Genomic DNA, 27,657 nt, shown 5'->3' on the forward strand with positions numbered 1-27,657 from the left:
AAGAAAGCATTTCAGAAGCTTGGAGTAATACAGCAAAGAGCACAAAGAAAGGACCTCTAAAATTGTGAAAGACTTATGCTAAAAAAAAAGGAATTTGCCAGAGAGTTTTGCTGCAGTACATATGCCAGAAAAGCTGTCTTACATCTTGTGATCTGCTATGATAAAAATGGAGGGATCTTAATGTCCAGAAATCAATTTACAATGCTTTGAATTCCACAGCAAAGGAATTCCAAGTTTACAGAGCTACACTAAAACAGCTGCTATGACAAATAAAACAGTTTTGTCCTTTCTTTAAGCATGGTTTAAATGATTCATTCAATTATTAGTTTTCTATTCAAAGATGCCTTATTTTCAAATAGATTTCTGTGCTGTTATGCATAGAGGACATTCTTAACTGTGCTGAAACAACTGCACATTTAATTACAGTTTGCCAATCCAAGCATAAAATAAAGAAAATGCTGACAATAGTAAAATAAATATTCAACTATTAAATTTAACTCAACATTTATTTTGAATCAAAACATCAAAATAACCTCATTTCTAATTATAACTCCATGACAAAATGTCTTGAAGAAACAATTGCCTCTATTTTTTTCAACCTGTTCAGCTGAAGCACATTAGCTTATTCAAAAAAACTCCCGATTAATACATTTGATCCATTAACACTTAAAAACCACTGTGTTTTAATATGCAACAAGAAGCAAATCCTCATTTCAGATATATTCAAATGTATTGTCCTACATTCAAATGTGTTCTTCTGAGGAGTCAGCCCCAGTTCTCCTGCTACTTACTTTAAGATCTCCAATTTATTTACAAAGCTTTTTTTTTTTTTTTTTAATTAGGCAACTAATTTAACAAATGATGGTGAACAACTAGATAAAGGAAGATGAGAGGATATCCTCCCTTCTAGAACCAGTAAATCAGACTCTGACTGAGGAAAAACACAAGGCAGCTCAAGAAAAATTAACACTATCTTAAGTCCTTTGTGATACAAGAAATATTAGCAACAAGGAAATACAGAGGCTTCCCAATACATTGTACACCTTGTCCCACAAGGATTTAGAGAAAACATGGAAGTGCCTCATGAGCCTAACAAATTTCTCAAGAACTGGAAAATTTGGAGAAAAAATGCCTTTTACCACATATTTACAACAACAACTTTACTAAATTTTGAAAGAATATTCACACACTTTTTGGTGATTTTCCCACCTACCTTACGGAAAAGAGTCTTTTCAGAATGTGAGAAAATTCAGTGGCATTAAAAAGAACAGAGAATTGAGCTGACAAAACCATGCTACTAACCAGTCTTAGCAATGTCACTACCACATCTAGAGCACATAAACATTGTTCTGGTTTGAAAGCCACGAGAGCAATAACAGGACTACAGAGTAAGCATCAGAAGCCTCATCCAAAGCCAACCCCAATCACTACTGTTTGCATGTCAGTGGATCACACTTACTGAGGGACAACTTCAACACTGACACTATTGCATTTAAGTCTAGTGAGGAGCAATGGATATTTCCATAATTTGCCACTTTTCCATACTGGCTATATTGCTAAGAAAATATAAACAAAGCCACCCAAAACAAGAATTTCAGCAGATCAAATAAGGAAATTAAGTCAATATGAAGGATTAGAAGAACTCTTTCATATAGTAAGGAATAATGAAGAAGAGAAACAGCAAGGAGAAAGAATTTTTCATGAAAGAATCAAACAGGAACCTTCCACAACAAAACCAGAGAACCAAACAACAGTGAACCTGTTTCCTGCTGATCCGTCAATACATACGATAAAAGTGAATTGTTGGCTTACCTGTTTTACATCGTATGCAAGAAGAACATATCTTAAGTCTGGTGAAACTGAGTATCTCGATGCTTTGAAAGTTACCTACAAATGAAGTAACAGTAGAAGTGAGTACACAAAAGGAAAGATCATTTTTTTTCCAAACTACAGTTAATTTAATAATTCTCCATTCATGATTGTTCTGATTAGGAAATCCTGCTTAATTTACACAAAAGATGGACTGTAATAACCAACTACAAATTCAGAAGCTGATGAGTTTTTGTCATGATTGCAGGCAGTAAGCATAAACAACTAGAACCAATTCATTTTCAAAGGAAGAGGGAAGATGCTTTGGTTGGTGTGTTTATCAGGAATAATTACATAGAAGACCTGTTACTTGGTTAAGCTTTAAAGACAATGCACAACTACTACAACAACAACAAAAGAATAGGTGTACACTCTGTCCATACTATGTTTCTTTCAACACCACATAAACATTCTGTATGCCAGTTTGCATTAAAGAAAAGTCCTCTTTCTCATAGGAAGTAAAAGGTTTAGTGGAAAGTAAGTGTAACATAAAATACAATTATAAAACCAATAACATCTTATATCTAGCTAAGACTACATGACACCCAATTGAATTCAGGGCTGTAACTTAATCAAGGTGTAACACTGATGTTGCAAAAAATTTAATTCATCTAATGTAGAAGAAAGACAGGTGTGCTTTAAAGTGTGATGCAGGAATTAATTTTTAATGAATCCTGAAATACCTGTGGAATGAGATGGAAAGGGAGAAGTAAAAGATTTAAAATAAGAAATAGCATAGAAAAACTAACAGAACCACAGAGCTAGATGATGAAGAAAAATGAATGAATAACCCTGCAGAACAACATATGAAGACTTCTGATTTTGCTTCTTGAGCATCCTGCTATGTATAGCCAAATCCTACTGCTAATCTAAAGAAATCAGTGGGAAGGGTTAAAGTACACTAACCAGAAATCACAGACCAATGCATTCATACGACTAACCATTCAGTAAGCTAAGAAGATGCAACATCTTGATATGCTGTCTAAACTCAAGTTAGTATGTAATTCAACTAGAACCAAGTTAAACAAATCTAGTCAAAAGGAAAAAAATGAATTTTGGAAAAAAAAAAAAATGTGCACAATAGTACAACAGTCTCCAAAGTTTGAAGATAAATCAGCTGTCCTGAGGCAAGAAGACAAAAGGGTCTTTTAAGGCTGTGGGGAATTTTTTAATCTATAAAGGTTAAAATGAATCACAGAATAGATTTCCACTATGTATAAACAATCGCTCATGAGATAATCACCTGAAACTAAATGTATGGACAACATGCCTTTTGTTTGACACATCACTGAAAACATTTTAGATGTGAAAATCCCCTGATTTGGTTTGGTTTATTAATTATGGCCCCTACTACCTCATTCACAAGCAGTTACGCAACCCAAGCAGTTTTCCAAATTCCTTCTCAGGAAATGTAGCACTTAACATTTCCAGCATTTAATAAGAATCTTCAGTTATTTATGCCACCACAAAAGTAATACAATTAATGCTAACACCTGGTTAGATCAGCTGCAAAGCATTGGCAATCTAAAACACCACCATCAGGAGCTACTCTCACACTCTATCCAAGTGGAGTCCTGTGGATTTGGGATTTAAACTAACCTGAATCCTACTGAAAATGACCATGTTCATCCAGCTTGAGCTCACCTGCAAACTTTTGTTTGCTTCCAGCAAAAACTTGTACACATGGTGCACGTGTAATGCCAGTGAGATATAATCTCTTGATTTCAGGGAATGGCTTTGGCAGAATGGTTTCTAGTGTAATGGAATTCTTGTGAGAAAGACCATAAAGCCATTTTGTACTTTTTAATGTTCCATTTAAAAACCAAGAAAACATAAATGAGACCATAAGAAAACACGTTCTCACAGCCAAGGCTGACAGCAGTACTGATTTATTGAAATTACCCTAAAAATATTATTAACCTATTTTTAAATCTGGATTTACATTCAAGCCTCCCAGGAATCAAATGTTTAATGCAAATAGAATTTCAGAGGGGTTTAAGCTACAACTACATTTTTGTTGTTGTTACTTTCAGACAATCTTGGCAATAAATTCAGAAATAGCACTTCTGTGCACAGAATAAACTCTTCTAGTTCAAAAACAGGGAAAAAACCCACATTATAACCAGACTCATTCTTCCTGTCAACCGTGGAAAATAAATTCAGTATCTGTAGACTTAAAAAAAGAGACAGATTCCTGTTTTTCCCTATGTATGTGTCTAAGGTATTTCATCAACCAACACACACCTGAATCTGACTGGGGTGATGAGATCACCAGGTGATGGATTTGAAAGAAAGCTGCAGTCCTCTCTATGGGAAACAAGATGTGTGCTGCTGAAACCCTGGGGATTTTGTGTATGGGGATGTTTGCTACAGGGAATAAACTTGTTTATTTATTAAAAAGAAGTTTGTCAAGAACTTGACCTCAATGATTTGTTCTCTTCTCAGGAGAACAGTGGTTTTGAATTTTGAAGAAAAAATAAAGTACTGAAAGAAAAAGTAAACCCTTAGGCATGTTGTTATCTAGAGAATGCTTTTCCACTGCCATTCCTGCATATCAGCAACTTTTCAAGCTCCTTGCTTTGACAGGAGCTGCTGAACCTTCTTCAGAACGACAGATGTAAATGCTGTCCCTTATGATTCTGCCTCTGTGTTTATCTTTCTTTGCCTGATTTGTAAGAACTGATTTGTAAGACCTGTAGCCCCAGACAAATAAGCTTTGAAACAGGCAGATATGCAGCTAATTAGGCCTGGTCCCTGGCTGCAGAATCAGGGCTCATTTCCCTCTGCATCACTGCACAGCATTAGCTGGATAGGAAACTGATGTTAAGTGAGCTCTGCATGCACTGTATCTTACATATACACCCATGTCCCTTTCAAACCTGGACATATGAAAGGCAGAAGGGAAGATCATTTTACTTATCTCACCACCTCAAGACCTAAAATCCCTACAAAAGCTATCAGCTTTATTCAACTACAAATACATCAAACAGATAAACTGTTATCCCTGAATTAGTTACATTTCACCTGTACAGTCTTCCCTTCTTAAACTTGTCATCCATTTTCCATACATTGCTGAATACTACGTCATATTTTCAGCTAAAAAACAAACTCATATTTGATCTTGCATTTTTCACTCAAAGAAACCCATCCTCTGACTAAATCATTGGAACTATCCATATTTAACACCACCTTTCCAAGATTGAATGAAAGAAATACATATGATAATGGCTTTAATTCTTTTCCTGACAGTTAATGTGCGACATTAGGATCCCATGGACAAGCGATGACTGCAGCTTTTCACTACCACAGAAGATCACAAGAGTAAGAGCTGAATGCTGGCAAAGGGAGACACTGCCTTTGAACAGCTTCTTCCCATTCAGCTTTCCAGCCTCTAGATTCCAAATGTTTTGCAAAATGTAGTTTTGAATGGAAAGAAAAAGCAGATGGGAAGCTGAGACACTAAGAGTGAAAGTAAAAGGATGAAAAAGATTCCACAACACAGAAACAGAACTGACTTCCCAACCTGCATGTGGCTTTTCTTCTGCCTTTCCATACAAGCAATTAAAAAGGAAAGCAAAATTCAGATGAACAATAAATTCTCAAGTTCGATTTCCAAAGTCTGTTTTTGGCACTGATGACTTTTAATTTTGCATTTTATGTGTATTTTGCTACTACCAGACACTCCTGTTACAACTGTGAACCTGTAAGCTGGGTTCAGGTTTTCACCATCAGAACGAATCTCTATATGTCAGCACTTTTTTATTTCCTACTTCACTGACTGAAAATTGTTGTTCTTATTGTTTAGGATGGACTCTGTATGGTTTTTTTCTTACTGTTCTGGAGGATTTAAACTGCTGTAGCACTTAAATCTGTGCCTTATTAGCGAACTTTCAAGCATGTACCACAGAGCAGATAGACAAAGTTACCTGTCAGTCAGCCCAGCCCTCACACATAAGAAATGTTCTTTATTACCTGTCGAACACTTTATAGTGCTCCTCTTACATACTTCAGTTGGATAATTTTAAGTGAAATAATACACTGGAGTTCAAATTGACTAGAGGAAGTTGTAGCTTTTGCAAAGTTCCCTTCTTTGTTGTTGGTATTTCCTTCAAATTCTTTCCTTCTCTGTGCTTTAGGTTCTTATACTTCTGTTCTTCCCAGAAACGTCCATGTTCCCCACTCCCTCTCCAAATTTTGCTTAATGCTTCCGTTTGCACTTATATAGGCTTTAAAATTTTTGTCATTCCTCCAGGATAAAATATTCAGGACTTGCAGAATGTCACTTTAAAGCTGGTGAAAATACTACTTCCTCAGAAATTATACATCTCTCTACATCTTCTACCTTGCTCTGCGTCAAACATTTGACTTGACAGTATAACTGAGCCACACACTACTGCTACTCCAGCAGAAAATAATACCTCCTTGGTAAAAATCACTGATTTTTTCTCTCCTTAAACCTCATTTTTGGCACAGTTAGCCACTAAGATCTATACAGAGTAATGACCGGATCAGCAGTATTTTTAGAGACATCCCACACAGAAATACTCTCACCTGATTGTCTGCAATATTCTTCATAGCATTTTGCATGCTGAAGCCTCCTGATTTGGACAAACACCAATGGCCACCATCAGGCCACGGTGATGGCAAGCCCTTCCATCTGTCAGGCTTTTTCCATCTCTACACACAGCGGAACAGTGCATCAATAAACCCTATCCCTTAAATACCCTCTGTGAAGAAGGTTTTGCTGAAGGGATAATTTAACATTTAGAGGAGCATAGGAGAGAATATAATGTTTCAGTGTTCATAACAACCCATTTAACAATGCATGTAGTTCATTAAAACGTCCACTGTTGCAACAATTCTTAATATTTATGTGGTTGTATAATGTAATGTTGTTTAATGTATTTAATCTTTAATTATTTATTTATTCAATCTTTCATTAATCTCTTCTATAAGACTCATAAAATATAAGCATGAAAGCTACTCTTGCAATTAAACCTACATTAATCAACAAAGAAACTACAATTGCATTAAGATGCTGCACTTAGTTTCCCATCAGAAGAGGAAGGATGTGTGGGATAAAAAACAAACAAAACAAAAAGAAAAATCAAAATGCAACAAGAAGGGGTATATATGAACAGTGTTCTATATAACAGCACAAAACAGTTCGTGCTAAAAGCTTTTTGGACTAAAACTTTCATTCTCTGCCTTCAGCTGCAAGACTTCTACAGGGCTTTCACAGCTGGGCTGCCACAGCCTAATCATGATTCATGAGCCAAGGCTTCTGCTTCTCTCACCCTTCTGATGCCATCCACTAATTGGCAGGCAGCAAGAAGTAATCCTTTCCTCTCCACCCTTGTGTAAAAGATGGCCCACAGTAATACAACAATATGATGCTCTAGGGTATGCTCCTAGCAAGAGACTGGAAACAGGTTTGCAATTCAGACAGATTGAAGTTTTGAGAAGAGTTGCGGAAAAACAGAGAAATCCAGTGGAAGATCTGGTCAGGAATGGCAGGGTTTTAGAAGAGTCCAAAGCATATAGCTGGGTGAAACCTGTTCGGATTCAAGACTTTATTCTAGTTTCCAAGCTGAAAAAACAGTAATTGCTTTGCTGGGTATCGCACACAAATCAAAAGCTTCTTATTTGATTATTCAAAATATATCTCATCACCTAAAATGGAAAGCCTTAAGCAGTTGTGCTACATTCATTTCTGGCCAAGTACCATGTTAGGGAGCATGCCTGGCATCTGAATACTTTTGCATACATCCACCATTATGATGGTTCTTTTTTGTTAAGAGGAAGAAATGAAACAAAATTTCTAAAGGTATCTTAAAACACATCTCATAGAATCATAGAATATTCTGAGGTGGAAGGGATTTGTAGGAATCACTGAGTCCAGCTCCATTTGGAAAGGACCATAACAGAACACATTCCTCATACACTTTTCCTCTCATCCTTGTATTTTTTTCACATTTTTGGTTTGGGTTAGAAGACTACAAAACTGATGAAGAAGACAGAACTAAAAGCATCACAGGGGTCCAGCCAAACAGCTCAGACAAGCAAAAGAAACCATGGGGCTCTACATACTCTTCCCCCCATGCAGAATACTCGGGCCCTGTAGCTAGGTTGTGTGTAAATTGGCAACCTACTCCTAGTGGCTTTTTTAAATAAAATGCTTGTTAAACACTGAAATTGCTTAGCTAAATGTGGCATAATGTCATTTATTTTGGAAATGTAATGTGCAATAAAGTATTGTTAAATGCTAAATGACTGGTAAGTGTGTCACTTATGCTCATGGTGATAGGCATCCCAAACAGATGATGGAGAACATATCGTATTCGCATCTTGAGGCAGCATCAGCATGCCACACAGTGATTAACGTCCAGGTTTTTTTGGCTCTATCTAACAGAAGGCTTGCCCAGCCTCCAGCTGGTAACATTTATATGCTGCTGGCTCAAAATAGCAGCTATTTATTAGTTATTAACTACTTGCTAGACAGCTTGAACAAGATGCACTACACAAATACAATCAGAAGACAGACGTGGTTTAGAAAACACATTTAAATTGAGACCTCCAGAGAAGCTAACATATTTCTCATGCTTCAAAAGCAGTTCCCCTATATCATTGCTAGCCCCTTTTCCCTGCACAAGGAGTTTATCACAGCTGTTCTGTTTTCAATAGACATTACTGCCCCTTCTTTGAGTAACTTGTGAACACACAAACAGGAGAAGGAATACAGACTAAAAGCAAGCTAACAATTCCCATCTAAAGTTCTTCTAACACAGAAGAAGGAAACTTGTACTGACACTGCTTATGTTGGATCTGCAGTATATTATTCATTAAAATAAGACAGCTCTGCAGGGTTGTTAAACCAGCACTGTTCTATTTATGCACTGGTGAATGAACAGATGCGACAATGAGTGAGGAAAATGTTTGATTAATGAGGCAGGTGTCTAACTTTGGAAGAGTACATTCAGAGGTGTGAATCTGGGGACAATAGACCTTAGAAGAAAAGGCTTTCAGACATACAGCCTGGCTCTGTAACACAAAATCATAGAAAAAACTTCAGAGACCTACCAAGTACAACCCCAAGGATTCCCACCATACCCACTAATCATGTCCCTCAGTTCTATATATACACCTGGTTCCATAAATACCTCCAGGAAAGGTGATTATACCACTTCTCTGGGCAGTCTGGAATCTACTTTATTTAACACTGAAAGGTATCCACTGCATACAGAATGGAGCTTCACAAATAAATTAATAAATAAATAAAACCCCATACTTATGTCTTTATTTGACTCTATTCCACAGATAATCATTCAACAGTTGTTTGAACAGTAGCCATCTTGGATCAGTTCCTCGTGTTTAATTAAGTGTAGATATCTAATGTTGAGAGCTCTGTCAGTCTGCATGAGCTAAGGATGAATCAGCTCCATATAAAAAACAAGAGCAACTTCCTGACAAGACAAAACGCTCACAATATGAAGCAGTTTGTCCATACTGATTCATCACCGATTGGCAGGGCTGGTTTAGCATAATAGCCTGAATAGCTTCTCAAGCTGGCAATACATCATGTGAGCCAAACACTTGCAGCCAGAAGCGCAAACATTCATTTGTGAGGAGAGTCAAGAACTGTAATTAAATTTATGTTTAATAATCAGAGATGTCCAAGTAGCTGCTTGGTTTAGGTTACACACTGAAGGTATAGGTCTAACACAGTGAATCTTCCACTTACCCAGACAAGAACTCACAGATATACAGAACTAAGAGGGAAAACATTTCTGCAATATTTTGTTGTTTGTACTTTATAGAAATCTACCCTTTCACCCACTTTTCACAGTGCCTGACAGTCTTTTTTGGGCTAGGATGAAGAGTGAGGCACACTTCAGTATATGGAAAGGAGGCAGTTTACACAAAAGGAATCTTAAGCACACTATGTCTTAATATACAACTTTTTCCTCCCCTCTCCTTCATCTTTACATGAACCTGGGATGTCAGTACCAAGTTCACTCTCCTGAACTTCTGCTCTCTTCTTTCTGGTTCAAGGAGTTAAAAGGAAACTTCACTGGGGGTTTTATGCTTTGAAATGAATAATCAATATCATTGAAGGCCAGGAGCACATCAGAAATAAAATCTGCCCTTGTCAAATACCACTGATAAAAAAAAAAAAAGTCATCCTTCTTGATCTAAGGTGGGAAATACCTTACACAAGGGACAATACAGGGACAAGCAGTAACAGCCAGTGGTCCATTTGGAGTACATGGGAGGAAAGACAGATGAGCCACACATTCATAATACAAAGTCCTGACCAACAGGAATTACAGGGTAGGATGTAAGTGGTATCACTGAGACCAACAGTACCAAGCCAAACAAAGGAAAATAGAGACTAAGCATTAAAACATTGCTTAGCAATCACTGCTACTCAGAAATATGCTGCAGCTGCTCACATACATAATATTTACAGGTCAAGAGAAATCCTCAGCCATCTATTTGGCATTAAAGCACTAAAGAACAGTTAAACTAGTGATTACTAGGAGTAGGAAAGAAATTTTTCTTTACCTTACTAACTGCTTAAAGGCAAATCTTCGTAAGATCTTTTGAGCACTTTTTCCCCATTTCTGATGAAGGAAAGCTCTCAAATTCTGTGTCTAGTTCCCTCATTTTATGTAACATTATAAAATGTTACAGATCAGCAGGATCCACTAACACATACACCAGGGACAATCCTTCAAATGGCCTGAACAAAATATGGACTACAGCCAAAAACATATGTACCAATAACTCGTTTACATGTAGGTTGAATAAAATAAGCCAGAAATCATGCAGTGACAGGAATGATTATACTTTCCATTTATACAAATCCTACTCTAGGTTACAAACATATTTTCTGTAATCATTAGTATTGTACTCTCACTGCTGTTACAGGGAAAAAGTTAGCAGACTTCTAGCAAGAAATAAAATGTATTACTTACAAATGTTGTGTTTTCCAATAACAAGGTAGTTGTATTTGTTTCTACATTCAGTTCAATAACATGTCCATTCCTATCTTTATACACCACTGCTGTATCTGCAACAACAACAAAGGCAATAACAATTAGCATTTAATAATAAATAAAACACATATTACAACCGAGAAAATCAGCATATTGAAGTCGTTAGAATATCTTTATGATGACATGTAAACAAGACTGAGAGAATCGCTGCACACATCATAATGCAGTGGGAGATGTCCCTGCCCATGGCAGAAGGTGAAACTGGATGGTGTTTAAGTCCCTTCCCAACCTAAATCATTCTGTGATTCTATGTTCACCTGCCTCATGAGCTTATTAAGTATGAGTTCATGCTCTATGGCATGTTCATTCAAAAACATGACTTAGTTTAAAAGGAAACATTTTATGTGATAGGAACATATTCATTGGGATTGATGGGAATCAAGTAACATCCTGAACCACAAAACACTATGACCTAGAAATCACTGTTACTATGTACACCAAAAGCTGCATACCAAAGGGAAAAAACCTCTTCTGGACACCATGTTCACATATCTCCTCAGAAGTACTTCTAGGAAAACCTCTGTACTGTTCCATATCTCTATCAATTGTGTTGGTAAAGATAAGTACAATGTCTGCGGATGGTCTGTGACCTATGCAACGAGTGTGAGGCCACAGAATATCAGATCACCAGCTCTGTGGTTTCCATAAGAAAGCAAACAATACACCTGAGCTAAAGGAAAAAAATATGAACTAAAAAATGGTCGTTATTACAAAAAAGGCTTCGTACCTAGTTCATAAAAACTGCTGCAATGATATATATAATATAGATAACATACATTAACTTCATAAACCTCGATTTTAAAAGATTGGCTCCAAAGTTTCTGAAAAGAGACTAGCACTGGCTAGTTCTGGATTTTATTTAAAATTGTTGTAAAAAATATATATATATGAATATGAATATATATATATATATATATATATATATATACACACACATATATATATTCAAACATATAAATATATATTTAATGAAGCAAAACTTTGTTGTTGTTTAAATAAAAAATGTGGAAAGTTCTAAATAAAGGAAGCACAGAATAACTTTATTAATCCTCAGTAATGCCTAAGAAATTCATTACATTTATTTGAACTTTATGAAGAAGCAAGTAAATATGACTGGATAAAAAGGTTATGCTGTCATAAAAAATACGCTTCACTTATTCAGAAAAAAAAATGTAGCTGCATTTTAATTGCCTATGCAGAAACTCCAGATATACAGCATTCGTGACTGTCCTCTGGTACACTCTGTAAAATTAATGAAGCCTCACTTAAAAAGCACACTAAGCTATTTTGGATAACGGTTGGGAATTAGGATGGGGTAGATGGAATTTAGGACGGGATTTTCCGAGCTGTTGATTAAGAAACAAGATTACATATCTTAGGAAATGTGGGTTTATTTATTTTTTTATATCAAAAAAGACATTAAAAACATAATTTGAAAGAGAAGCAGCAGCACTTCATAGAAAGTTATTTTGATTTTGGGTTACTGGCTACCACAGGACATCACGTTTCTGCATCTTCTTACAGTTTTCCATGCATGTATTTTTCAGGTATGACAGCGATAAAAAGTTCATGAGGACTGCGCTTTTAAGCAATATTAAGGTAGTAAAAAAAAACCACCAAAAAAAACAGTTCTCTAGACAAAGAGCTGTACCCAGTCAGGAACAAACTAGAGCATAAGAAATGGAGCATATAATTCAGAAACACTGAACTTCCACCAATAGCGACCCATGTTCATCTCCCCTGATAGCACAGTGCATGGTGCATAGGTGGTCCTAATGCACACTTCCCAGCCTGAACAACAATCATTGAATGGCCTGGGTTGAAAAGGACCACAATGATCATCTGGTTTCAACCCCCTGCTATGTGCAAGGTCACCAACCACCGGACCAGGCTGCCCTCCAGCCTGGCCTTGAATGCCTCCAGGGATTAAAAACTAATCTAAAACTAGAACTATTTTCCCTTGTCCTATCTCTATCTACTCATGTAAACAATATCAGAACATAAGCCCTTTTCAATCACCTAATCTTCTAGTTGTCCAAAGTGGCATCAGCTCTTGTTCAACGGGATTTTTCATGTTTTACTAACAAATCCTACTAAGATAATTTCACATTTTCCATCCAATTCATAATTTGTCTCTTTTCTGTGCCTTCTACTCCACCATCCTATAAGCTATCAAGTATTGATCTCAGCTGCAGATGAGATGCTGGGGTTGGTTAAAGCTGCAGCCTGGCTCAGAGAATCCATGTGGGTACACACCCCCTGTGATCCTCAAAGTCACAGCATTCAAATTCAAAAACAGACTGCCTTCATTCTCCCTTCCACTTCCTAACCTGCAGAATGCAGTTCAGTTTAACTGCAGGGTCCACTTGAAGTTGACTTACCAAACGGATTCATTTGTATGCTTTAATACTTGCAAATACCTTCCCTGGCTTTTGCATCTATCACCTGTTTAAAGTTTTTCATCAGAACTGTTGTATCTGGTTTAGATAAATATCTAAATATCACAAAATACAAAGTGTTTTATTTAACCAGCAGCATGAGCCCCATCTTAGCTAATTCTATAACAACTTCTTTACCCTCATTTATTGAATTAACCCCTAAATGCTACAGGGCTCATTTGCAACACTTTTCCAACTAGCTTCACATGGCACCATACAAGTTCACGTCAACTAAAATATATTATTATTAATTTCTAATAAACAATTCTGTTATTTGGAGGAAAAAATCCGCTCTGAATTACATTGCCGCCATTGAAAATCAAGCCCTGAATTACAGTAATAGAAGAATTTGGCACAAGGTCGACATGGTCTTTAACAAATTTAGCTTTCTGAAAGGAGAATATCAAATCGTGGTGGTTTATTTGATGAGTATAGGCTTTCATTTCACATGTCATTGAACTTAAGCAACTCCTCTTGTAATTTAAATTACAGACTAGGCTGAAGGGGCAAGGTCTCATATACCTGAAACCATCAGATATTAAGGTAATAGAACAGTGTTAAGAGCATAACTAACATTTCAAAAGCGAAGAAAGATGTAGATAGTGTTGCATACCACAAATACTGAAGATCTGCTCTGCAATACCTAATAAGGAAACTTCAGGGCAGTATTTTGGAATTCCTGGTAGTGTTACAACGAAAATTGCAGAAGCTTATTTTCCCATTGAAGTTACTGAGCTTGTTTAAATAACATTATATGTTGCAGCACAAAACAACCTACCACCTCTCTTTTTTCTTACATTTTTAATTCTTCTTAAAATAGAAAAAGGTTGATACCTTGTTGTCAACACATATGCCAATCAGCCTTTGCTGTACAGAGTATTATTAGAACTGCAGATGGTATTTCATTAAATTGATTATAGAAAATGTCATGCTAATTAAAATAGAAAAAGCTTCCTGATTTAATGAACAGGAGGTGCTAGACAAATCTTTGACTAATTAAGAGCTAATTAAATAAAATAGTCATTTACAAAGATATTACAGATACAAATAAAATTCCAATATGCCACACAAGCCACGTGTCAGCTGAGCACTACTTAAGATTACAAAAAGAGGAGACATTGGTAAAACGATGGAGATCTTAGCTGCCCTGGCCCATCCAAAGTGACTGATTGCTTTATTCTGGAGTTGAAGAAAGTTTTATGCCAATGTCTGTTCTCCCACATTGTGCTTGTTGGCACTTTCTGCACAAATTTACAATATACAATAAAATGTAATTTAAATATGTTTAATGATTTAATAATAATCCAGTTTTTGTTGTTGTTGTTTGGTTGGTTTGGGTTTTATTTTTTTGTTTTTGTTTTTTGTTTTTTTTTTTAATAGGCTGCTAATCCATCAGTATTAGCATACCAGTCTGGGTCTCCTATCTCAGGATCTGTCTTCATATTAATAGAAATGCAGTACCTGGGAAGCTGAGCTTTTCAGCAGAGCTGATTTGCTTGTGTCTGGAGGGATGCTACTTTACCTCTGCTGCTTCCATTTCTGTAGCTACTGTGCCAGAAGAGCACCTGGTTTTGGATTATAGCAAAGAGAGAAGTAGAAGGCACATGGAAGTCAGGAAGTAGAGGAATTACCTGTGTCTGTAACACTGCAAACTGTTCTGAACAGGGAATTTTCTATGTAATGAGGGATTAATTCTCAAGGCAGGTCATGTGTTACATTTTAAGACTACTGTGGTATGTTTTCTTCAAAGCAGTGCTGACAGGAGACTAAACTGTTAGAAAAGTAGACCCAGACTGGTATGCTAATACTGATGGATTAGCAGCCTATTAAAAAAACAAAAAACAAAAAACAAAAAACAAACAAACAAAACCAACCAAACAACAACAACAACAACTGGATTATTATTAAATCATTAAACATATTTAAATTACATTTTATTGTATATTGTAAATTTGTGCAGAAAGTGCCAACAAGCACAATGTGGGAGAACAGACATTGGCATAAAACTTTCTTCAACTCCAGAATAAAGCAATCAGTCACTTTGGATGGGCCAGGGCAGCTAAGATCTCCATCCTTTACCAATGTCTCCTCTTTTTGTAATCTTCATAGAATCACAGAAACGTTTGAGTGGTGAGAGACCCTTAAAGGTTACCTGGTCCAGCCCCCTTTCAATGAACAGGGACACCTACATATCCATCAGGTGATCACAGCCTGGTCCAGCCCAATCTTGAATGTCCCCATGGATGGGACATGCAGCACTTCTTTTAGCAAGCACTTCCAGTGTCTCACCGCCCTTATCATAAACATTCTTTCCTTACATCCAATCTCACTGTCCCCTCATTTAGTTTGAAACCATTTCCCTTTGTCCTATCACAACAGATACGTCTGTCCCCTTTGTTCTTATAGCCCCCCTTTAAATACTGAAAGGAGACAGACTGACAGACAGACAGGCAGAGTGAAATGCATCCAATCACAGAGTATAGTTCTGTTCCAGAGACGTTACTGGGGCTCAACCCACACACACTCTCTTGTGAAACCCCAGTGTTCTGACAGCATAACTGTCACAATAAAACCAAGACACCATATCCAGATTTTTGAAAAAGATACATTCCTCTTCTATATACTGCCACAATAATACAAAGCCAGCACAAGTAGGAAATGCCCAAGTTTTACCTAAAGTTTACCTATATATTGACTGGTAACTTAAGAAATCCATGGCAGAGAGCAGAAATAGCTTGCTGGAGCTATTTCTTCTCTAGTATTGCTGGGTGGCAGGAAACATATTTCTGCTTTATCGACTGGATGAAGAAATTTTCCTACAGTTCTCTTCTGTTCCCCCGGGACTCAGTTTATTGTTAAGTGCAGCATCTCTACCCAGACATACTTGCTCAGACTTCCCAAATCCAGGATGCTCCAGTAGAGTTTTTTCATTTCCTCTATTTCAAGAACATTCTTGAAATAACACAGCTACAGCTAAGATCCAACTTCCTGAAATGGTCAGTTCTCCATGTAGATTAACATCTGGATCTCACATTATTTAACATAATAACCAAAAGTTGAAAGAAAACAGGAGCTGTGCCATAACTAATCTCCTATTGTAAGTTATAAAAGTTTAGAAAATAACTGGGCAAAGCAGTACGAAGGAAATGAATAAAAATAAACGCAAATATCTAATTGTGTGCTACTATAAATGGGAAGCAATTATCTAACTAACAGCAATCAGCTTATGAAGCATGAGATTTGACCATTTCTATCATTCCTCCTCATCCTTTCAACACAGAACTTCTTTTAATGCAGAAAGTTTCAGCTGTATTCATTTACTGCAAGAAAAATTTCCGATTTCCCACCACAGAAGAAAGCACCAAACATGATTTCACAGTGTTCAAAGCTAGAGTAATACGCTTGAGTCTATTAGTCCATTCCAACTTGTTTGAAGTGCAATTAAGAGTAAATCAGAATCAAGAGTAGGGGATGTGATAGTAATTGCAACAAGGAGCTTTCCTAATGGCTACATCGTGGCTTTTGCACCGTGTATTGCTGGCAAAGCAAACCAGGTTCTTCTGGGTCAATTATAGCACTTGTATTTTCCTGTTCTCCTTGCAAAGGGTAAATAAATAAAGACTTCAAATCAGAAAAGCTACAGTATTAAAGGAGGTTAAACAAACACTCCTCTGACATTGTTTCACTGCCACTGCACAATGGATAGATATCATTTTGTCATTAGAGAACAGTCCATCTTCTCCTAAACATCACACAAAGCTGCTCAGAATCCCCAGCTCTTTGGAAACATTTTTGTTCAGGAATAAAATGGATCTCTGGTTGCTATCTTGCATTGTACCAAGGCTCATTACTGAGCCAGCTTGGCATCAGACTCACTCAACTGCTGTCCAAATTATTTACATGTCCTGGACTATTAAGAAAATCAGGGATCAATTTGTCAGCCTCAGTCACAGCCTACGCCAGGCTCTTCCCCAGAGAGATAATCAGGTATCTCAGTACAGCAGCACTTCTCTGACAGCCTCAGGAGCTGACCCTTCCGCTGAGAAGACATGTCAGACAGGGCAGGAACTCCTCTCCTTAGAGGAGGCAATGTGGTCTGGGTCAGACTTCACACAGATTATAGACTTGGCAGGGCTGCATTTTGGATAATAAACAATGATTTCAAGGTAGAAAGATTTATACGCTTCTCTGCTTCTATACAATTACAATTCTCAAATAAAGCTGGGTATATCAACCAGCAACAGAAATGTGAACTTCCCATGCCTTTGAAACACTATTGACAGCTCAGCATTGCTCCTACTGTCGTGCTCTAGGTCTGACTGTAACTTCACAGGCAAACCCAACAAGTGAGACAAAATCCAGTAACTACATCCCTTACACAGTAGAAGACGAGTTTCAACAGCAGCCATAGGGCTGCAGTTTGCTCAGCCCCACTTGCCCCCATGAACATATCTCAGTTTGCTGATCCATGAAAACTGTGCCAACTCAGGTACAAGATGAAGTACACTTCATATAGAAGAGCTCATAATCAAAACAGAGGCTACGGAGAATAACCATTATGCAATGTAACCTCTAAACAATGCACAAAAGCAAAGATAGTCTAGAGTTAGTTTATTTCAGAACTGGCTATTCTTTATCAACATATTTTGACTCCATCTTTAGTCAGTGAAATCAGAGGACAATATATAACGTCTCAAAACAAAAGTTTATAACAATCTCATTAAATACTAATTTTTAGAACTATAATGGTGGCAAATAACATTGGTCCTCCTTTTTTCTTAATTTTTAATGGCCATTCACTTCTTCAGAATAAGCCTTCTACTGTAATGAAAACAGCAACCAACACATGCACTGCTCTTGTATTCGCTACTACACTAAAATTACCTCATTAGCCATAACAGAAGTAAACCTTCCTCTACACTGAATGGGTTGATTGCCATGAACCTTTGCCTGGGGTCTTTACAGGGCGAGACTAATCTAAGAAAGAAAATAGTGTTGTAGTGTTGGAGTGCCTCATGATATTCAACAACAAGGAAAATATTTAATTCCACACAGTCTAATTGGAATGACTCCCTAAAGCTTTTTCTATCGCTGGTATCACACTGTAGAGTACATGCTCATTCACAAGTGGTACTAAACCTTGGCCCATAGTAAAAACAAAAAATAATTGTTAAAAAATTGCTTGAGATTTATTTAAAAAATAAAAATAAAATAATTATAAAGTAATAAATTTTAATAAAATTTAATAAATAATGCTTATTCATCAACAAATTGTTACAAAATATACACCTGCTCTCTTCTGTTTTGCAGCTGTTAGTATGCTACCACTGAAAGTGCAATTAGAACTATAAAATACAATCTTGAATAGTAATACATATGAATGCAACATAAATTTTTCTATTTTAATAAATTCTTGTCACAGTGGATGAATATACAAAAATTGCAGCAGGATTTTAGTCCCTTTAGACTAAAGTCTTTGCAGCATGATTTTTACTACATTTTTCAATTTCACTGCATGAAAGTCAACATCTTCACAAGAGTTAAGAGATCTCTGTTAACATCCTGACTGTACTGGATGCAATGAGAGTTTTGCTTCACAGCACAGGGGACACAGATCTTAGCAGTTGCAGGTAAATGTCACTGAATGACATAATGGAAGGACTTGCCTTTATAACTCCCAAAAGACAGACAAAATATTCAAAAAGTTATTAAAATAAACGAAGGTAGGCAATTTCCTGTTCACACAATTATTTAACCTGCAAACAGCAGATGTCTCATTCTAATTAATGACAAAAACATGTTGATTCAATGAAGATCATTAGTACTTGAGATCATGCAACCAGAAATACATAAATCACGTTAGGGTGCCTTTTCTTGATTTCCTTTTTATCTTTTTTTTGTAAACTTAAAACAGTAATTCACGTGTTCTTTTTTTTCTTTTCTACTGACCAATCACCTGGATTTTGAACTGGAATTTGATTTCAAAGGTTTCACATGCCATTAAAATTTTTGCCCAGAAGTAAATAAACCCCATGTATCTCAATTTAATTTATGAAATGTAAGTATTTAAGAGGTCTTGTTTTCATATGTGTTCATTATTTACATTATTTACCACACTACCAGAGTTCTCAGAAAATAATCATGCTCCCTAATTTGAAAATTAAATGCTGAGAGTGTAGGCCTCTAATCAACACAGATATGAAAACAGAGATTTGGCACTAACATTTGTGAACATTGACAGAACTTCCTTTGGCATTCAGTTCTTGCAGATGTCATTGTCTGGCCTGGACATAGAATCATAGAAGGGCCTGGGTTGAAAAGGACCACACTGATCATCCAGTTTCAACCCCCCTCCTACATGCAGGGTTACCAATCACCAGACCAGACTGCCCAGAGCCACATCCAGCCTAGCCTTGACATCTACTTGCCTGCTGGAGCATGGAAATTAGGCAGGCAGTTCTAGCACAAGATCACCAGGACAACATTTATCTTGATTCAGTGGGTTCTCATCCCACTTAGCACACTCCAAGCACGCTCCATAGAAAGAGGAAGCAGAACTGGATGATAAAATGTCCCATGTCTTATCTCAGAGATACAAACAGAAAACCCAGTGCTACAGCTCAAACTCACCCAAGCCACCTTTCTGACACAGGTAATCAACTAAAGCTCCTCACAGCAGCTTGGAAAGAAGTCTGACATACTGTGAAGCAGGCATTGGAATATATTATAAGGCTCAAAGATAAAGTTTTGTTCCAAAGGGAAAGAGACAAAGATTGAGTTTCTATCTCAAAGTCACCTCCCTATGCTTTATTTTACTACCTTCAAAATTATAAAGGTGATTCATAAGCAAGGGACACTGTGTAGCTAATCTAGGCAATTAATTTAAAATAAACTTTAGTTGAACAGAAACATTACAAGAAGAAAATCAAGGAAAGGTTGAACAGTGGTACTCTCTTGGCAGCAACTGTTTTTTAATACAATGAACATCTGGAGGCAATTAGACTGCATGTTACCCACAGGAGGAGGAGCACTGCGCAGCTGCAGGTGTGTTGGGCAAGCAAAACAACAGAACTTTTCTCCAGGCTTTAGTCACAGATTTGCTTCAAAGGATAAATATTTAAATTATGGTTCCAAATTTATTCTACTGATTATTCCAGGGAATTAAGACTGCTTAGCTGCTCCTCATCAGATAATTAAGGCAAGTTGCCTTTTATTTTACATTTGAATTACTTTCAGATTAACATTAGTACCAACTAGAACTATTACTTCTGGTTTTCCCAAAGAAAAATGCGGATTCCCCACCACTGCATCCTTGAAATACTAACTTCATTAGTACATATACTTGCTCGAAAAACAGCTTTAAATCTATAATAATTAAATGGAACCAAAATAAGCACCATTATGTTCGGCAGAAACCCTTAAGTGAAGCACCCTTATTTCTTCTCCTCTATGCCACTACCAAGGGCATACTGCAAGACACATTAAAATGGCTGATCCACAAATATTAATAGAAACTAAATTAGATGTTGTGCCTTTGGCAGAATTTCTGTATTTTCAGACATAAATCCTTTCCTTGGGAAGAAGATTAAATACTTTCTTAACTAAAAGAGATCTTCAATTGGTTTATGCTTCTTTCATCATCTTTGTGAAACATTTTTCTGATGATGACTTTATGAAGCAGATTTTGTTCTATTATTTTCACTTTGCACACAGCTAAAAACCTTCATGCACCAAATCTGCAAGACAGACGGGAAAGATCCAAGCCTTCCCAAATGCAGACCACATTTAGTCCTTATTCTGTTTTAACTTTATTCTGTTTAAAGTTTGAAATTGAAGTCGCTGCAGGGAAGCTACTTAGCAGTTCCACACAGTCATCTGCAGTACGTGAAGTGGAATTTGTCTTCCAAACCATGTAGTCCAACTACATAAAGGCTGGACAGGAAAAGCTGATTTAAGTATAGGGAATTGCATTCATTACTCACAGTCAATTCAGAGATTCTAGGCAAAAAGAGCCCATTACAGTCTTCTGGATTCATTCAGAGCCCACGTTACAGAATTTTGATCCACAATTCCTGCTTCAGTTCTACAATTTCCTGCTGGCTTTTCCCTTTATGAGCAGCATAAAGACTTGAATTAAACACTAGCGCAGAATGCACGGTACCTTTTGATACTATAATATGAGCTGACAAAGGAGAAAAATAAAACCTATCATGCCACCACGATCATCTTACCCAAGACTTTTAACTACGATAATGTATGTGATGAAACTATAAATGAAAGAAATTCACTTGATTTTACAGTGTAATGTGGAACACGTTCAGTCAGTGCAGGAAGCCAGAATCAGTTCTGCCCTCTTTCATCCTGCTCCAGCACTTCCACTGCCTGAATCTATTTGCATCACCAAAACAATTCACTACTGGGTAACAATAGAGACTGCATCTAAACTTATCCATCATACTGCAGACTTGCCTGTGGGGACTGGCTCTACAGTACCTGTTAAATGTCTGCTTGCTTCAGCACTTTACCATTCAGGCCTTAGCAAACAGCTTCAGCCTCACTCATTACAGCTCCATTTAATGACATCCTTGAATTTTTCAGTGATAAACCTGGAAATCCAAGTACTTACAAATGGCCCATAATAACTCTGAAAACTTATTTTGTACTTAGGCTACTGGAAGTCATAGATAACAATGATGTATATAGAGACAGATCACACAGTCTCTATTGCTTAATGCACACATAAATTTCTATGCCCCGCACAATGTCCATTTCTTCACCATGGAAGACAAGAACTGCTACTTTTCAGGACTACTTTTCTTCCAAGTATATGCCTCGTGTGGACCAACACTGCCTCACCTGGTATCAGTCAGGTGCATCACCTTCTAAGGAAGGCAGACAGTTTTAAGGGTAAAAGCAACTTCTTGAGTCACTTACCCCCAAAAAATTCAAGATTAATACCTGCAGTCAAGAGACCAGACACTGATGCTGAAAGGGACAGTTAAAGTCACCAAGCCTGACCTCCTACACATTCCGATATGAACGAAATATTATCAAAAGCCAGACAATCTTCTAAAAGTACAGTAACAAGCAAAAAGAAAGGCATATGCAAAACAGAGGGTACCTTAGAGGAATGTGTCTGACATTAATAAAAAGATGTATATGTTTCAGAATCTCAGTGCTTCATGACTACCATGAAGGTACTGGCAGATTCAGTCTTGTTCAGAGAATATCACATGATCTCATTAAAGATGACAGAGAAGCTAACATGGACAAATTTAAGTCCATGTTTACTAGATATCTTAATAAAAGAAGAATTTGTGGTTTTTAATTTATCATATTTTTAATTTACTTAATTTCTTTAATCGTTGGAAATAAGTGATCTACAATCATACTAAAAAAAAAAAACAACAAAACCCAAAGAAACAACTTATGGATAGTCCCTATCCAAATAGAGAATCAGCAGTTGTGTCACTTTATACAATCTTAGAACAATAGATGAAAAGGAGATGCCCCTATAGTTAAGGGCATTTAGTGCACAAATTGCATTCCCAAATATGCTACATAATGGGAAGTATTTTTGAAGTAAAGCAATAGACCTATGCCTTTATTTTTATGCAGACTGGAAGAGATCTGGGAACTACGCTGAAGAAAATTAGCATTGCCTTTTTCAGAACTAGAATAGACATTTTCAGTCTAGATCCAAAAAACAAACAAAACAAAAAACAAAACAAAAAAACAGTTTGGTATTTACTCCGTCTCCTATATAAAATGTCAGAATTCATGCTTGTATTTGGTTGTAAAGTTCACAGCAAATTCCTTAAACAAATCTTTTCCCTTCACAGGAATTACTAAGAAAGAGTTTCTGTCCATTACTGAAGAGATGGGTTTTGCTCACCAGCTGCTCATTTCTCTACCTGTGAGACACAGCAACTGAAAATATTTCAGTAAAATGTAATGCTTAAATTTTGCATTCAGTCAACATTAAGAGTTACTGCCACTCACGGCTGATTCATGCCAAGGTTTAAGTGCTAACAGGGTACTCACAGACAGCAAATAGAGGACGCTGAAGTAAAAAGTCAGTTCACTCAATTCAAAAGCAAATACATACTTACAGGCAAACATTTCACAGTCTCTTCAAATCTAAAGGAGAAAAAATGAGCTGACAAACCTTTCCTTTCTCATATTGCTATTTTTCAGCAAATGGAAAAGATATCTCCTAGGCTCTCCTAGACGCTTGTCAGGAGTGGTCCTGGAACAGAGCCCAGCAAACCTTCCACAATGATGAAGGTGTTGGAATCTGCATGCAAAATCAAGGGCTTCGGCATAAACCCCATTACAGTGGAGTGAAGTTTAAGGACAGCATTTGTACGTGCAATATAAATAAATGCTGGGAGAAGAGCATTCCCTCCTGGATCAGGTAACAGTTGCTTTGATAGAATCATGGCACCAAATGTCAGGAGGGAAAGTATGATGATCTCTGTGCTGCTGCAGCTAGAAAACAAAAATTTGCTTTTCCTGCAGATGCAACAAAATGTCAGTTGTGGGGTTATTATGAGCTTTGGGCAACCTTGCAATGACTTTAAACTCCTTATTTTCTACATGCAGTACTTTGTGTAGTGGTACACGTAATGTCACCATTGTATTTCTGGCCTTTTTTAAAGATAACACACAAATGAAATTAATGTTGTATATAGCATTGCCTGACAAAACTCCTATTAAATAAAGCCACTTGGAGGGTCGCAGAACATGTTTTTATCACTTTCTGCCTTGTTCTTAACTGCAGTTTGAATTTCTTAGCACAGATTACTCCAAAAGTCATGTACAGTGCCAGCACAGGTTCTAAATATTTAAGTAAAATGCAGAGAGGTTGACATAAACATGTTTGAGACAGAATATTATACCCAACTTAACTAAGTACCCATGTCAACAGTCCTGGCAGGTAACAGTAGTAGACCAAGAGAGATAAACTAGGTGCTTTGGGCTTGCAGTTCAGTTTGGCATTCTGAAATGCTGAGGACATTATCTGAACCCTTCTGATAATCCACAGAAATTTTACTCTCTGTAGATTGTATGCTGTAATTTGCATATCACTCATTATATTAGCCTGTAATATTTCATTTAATGAGAAGGAATATCTTTTATGATATATAGAGCAGATATACTGTTATCACTTCTTCCTCAGGCCCAAAAAGGATAGTAGCACTGACTATAGCAGGAGCAATGCCATTAGAATGTAGTTTAAACTCCCATTTTTATTTTTAATGAGGCCCTGAAATACAGAGAAGATATCAGACTTTTCCCTGCATTTAGACTGGTGACTAAAGATTTCTGAACCTTCAGCTTCTATCAGTATTCCCCATAAGGTTGAAGACAAGGGTCTGGAACAGCTGCAGAAAAGGTGTAATGGTAACTAACTGAAAGGTGAAAGAATAAAAATAAAAGTGTTCCAACAAATTTACAGAGTTCAGAGTCTTCGTAAATTTCACCATAGGATCACTTTGTAATTCTGAAGTATTTTAATACTAGAGGCATCTTTGTGAACCATAGTTAGAGTTTGATCATTAGAAGAGTATTCTGCATACAGGAAAGAGATTAAAAAAAAAAAATCACCATCTAAACTAGCTTTTTAAAAGTAAAATACATCAAGATACTTGCTTCAACTGGAGCTTGAAATGTTTTAACAACAGCTCTGCCTTCTGACATAACAGGTAAGAGCCAGCGAGCATGAAATTTAGGGTCGAAAGCCCTCACTGCAAATTTCAACAGCACTAACACACAGAAAGGAGAAAGCTGGCCTTATGGAGCATTTCTCTCTCAGTTTTTGAGTAGGTTAACCCTAAGTTTTCAAATTAAGTGACCTGAAAAAATGTAAAAGGTGTTTACCACATCTCTAGCAGATGCTCCAAACACTGCAAGGTAGAGAAACTGCCTCCTTTGGTGTTTCACGAGTTGTCTCTGGAAACCTCCATATAGAGCACTCTGCTACTTGCTGTTACAGCTCCCCTTATACAGGTGACTAAACTCTTGCTGACTCAGATGATTAAAAGCCTCTTGCTTTGGAGACAAGTCTAAAGAACTGTTTAAGCTATGGAGAATTGGGAGCAAATCTTTTCTCATTACAGTTAACTACCCTCATAGGAGTTGGAAAATAACATTACTGGCAGAAATCCTTTGCTGTTAAGATACTTTTCATTCTCTCCACCAGTATACATGGACAACACGTCACTTTTCTTTCGCATTCCTCTTCCTTTCAAAGATAAACCACTTTGACTATTTCATACTGGCACTGGATGGAGAAATCTTGGCCATAAAGTAAAGAAACCCTACCTGACAGAAAAACCTACCTTACTTGCTATTTCATTTTCTTTTTTCCCCAGCAAGATTGTTTACCAGCTACCAGTGTCAGACTTGTGCTACAAGTAGGTAATTCATCAAATATCTACCAACAAATCTTGGCTTTTTTTTTTTTTTTTTTGCTGTTCTATCTATATTCACAGAGAACAAAATTTCTGAGAAATCTATCTTATCACCAGAGATTTTACAAGAAAAAACAATATGAAGAAATACCAAGTAATCATATCTCTATGTCTTTCATTGGATGAACTGTTCTAAAATTAAATTGATTCAAGCATTTTGTTCAGCATGCTTCTTTTCTATATACACCATAGACTTACAAGCAAGAATCTGGACACTATGGTAATCCATCCTACCTCTGCCCCTCATGGTAAACATCAGTCTGATATCTTCTTTGATCAGCGAGGAGGACTATTCCAGAAATATAGAGGTTTTAGAATGATGAGAATGAAATAGAGAACATAATAGCTTCCTTGTGGGAGCCACTGAGCAGATCTCAAAAGCAGCTGAAGACCATACTATCCACATGCTAAAGTATAAGATCAGACAGGAACTACTGAAAAATCCCTTCCTTTACCACCCCACTTCACTTCTTTCTGTACTTATTTACTTGTGAAAAAAGTAGTTATTTTTGGGTAGCATGAAACACACAGCAATGCCCTGTAAGTTATAAAATACAGTTCACTGGTCCGTGAAGACAGAAAGGTTATGTTAAATGAAATTTCGTCAATGATTCACAAGGAAGAGAATTCCCTCTAATTCCAGCAGTGTTCTCAAGCTAGTTTTATACTTCCGGGTAAATAATTTATGTTACTTCTGTTTCCAGCAGAAATGCATTCTCAGAAATGCCAGCTGTTCCGTATACTCAGCTCTTTTCCTGGACTTTCAGACTGTGATATCTGAAAGCACATCACCTAATTCCAATAGCAAGAAATGATCACTGCCTTTTTTTTCTAAGTACAAACAAAGAATGAACAGTAACTAAGCTTTTCAGATAAAGTTTCAGGTATAATATATGAAAATGGTCAGAAATACAAATACAACTTTTACTTTCCTGTTCATACACAATCACTAGAAATTATGCATATGTCTCTGGGTGGCCAGACAATGAGAAATGAACAGTCCATATCTGAAAGGACAGTACTGCTATAACAAGGAAGAGTACAGAAAGATCTGAATTTATATTTGTGAATGGTCTCCTACATAGGCACTTACATCTTCCTTTTTGTGAGGATAAAGTTTGCAAGCACTAATTCCTCCTCCTTATATATCAATTTCTGACTTGCTATTGCTGATGGCAACTTATTGCAAAGATTTGGCAGGTTTTTACCTTCACCCTTAAAAAGATCTTCCCATATAAAATAATGTAGATTGCTGTATCCTACAGCATTCAAGCTGTGATAGAGCTGTAAAAAATCAGTTATAAGTATATAGCTATTAAAACAGAATTTTAGGGCATTAAAAAGGTAACGTGCTTGGATCCTTAAGCACAGTAAAACTGTGAGGGTTCAGAAACCAGACCAGTATATAACATTTTTTCAGAGTTATCTCCAGAATTATCTTTATCTTAAACAAACAAACAAACAAAAAACAAACAAACAAACAAAAAAAACCGTTGGAAACTTGAAATCCCACAGTCTGGGATGAAGGTTTGGGGCCATCAAGCATACCAGTGATTCAGCCAATCACTACAGTGATTTATACCTCTGCTGTGACATGGAAGAAAAAGAAACAGTAGTGTTTCCTGCCATTTGTTTCCTGAAGAACACAGCAGTTGCTTACAATGACTGCTGTTGTTATGTTTCTCCCTACTAGTTTTATGACACAGAACTAGGATGCAAACCCATTACTGATTCACCCACAATGATGCCTGCAGAACTACACTTTATTTGCATAATGCAGCTATTATGTTACTCAGACAAAATCCCTACAAAATT

The 27,657-nt window shown here is 36.8% G+C and overlaps 1 protein-coding gene across 3 annotated transcripts in view; it reads right to left on the reverse strand.

Annotated features, from left to right (window-relative positions):
* Window positions 1-27,657, reverse strand: part of DPP10 (dipeptidyl peptidase like 10) — a 285,484-nt gene that overhangs the window by 60,946 nt on the left and 196,881 nt on the right. For all 3 annotated transcript variants that reach the window (XM_032445899.1, XM_015868601.2, XM_015868602.2), the window contains exons 4-5: window positions 10,848-10,942; window positions 1,813-1,887 (exon numbers count right to left, since the gene is read on the reverse strand). In XM_032445899.1, coding sequence (XP_032301790.1) covers window positions 1,813-1,887; window positions 10,848-10,942 — 170 coding nt within the window. The remainder of the gene's footprint in view (window positions 1-1,812; window positions 1,888-10,847; window positions 10,943-27,657) is intronic.

This window comes from Coturnix japonica, chromosome 7 (assembly GCF_001577835.2).
Source record: "Coturnix japonica isolate 7356 chromosome 7, Coturnix japonica 2.1, whole genome shotgun sequence".
NCBI lineage: Eukaryota > Metazoa > Chordata > Aves > Galliformes > Phasianidae > Coturnix > Coturnix japonica.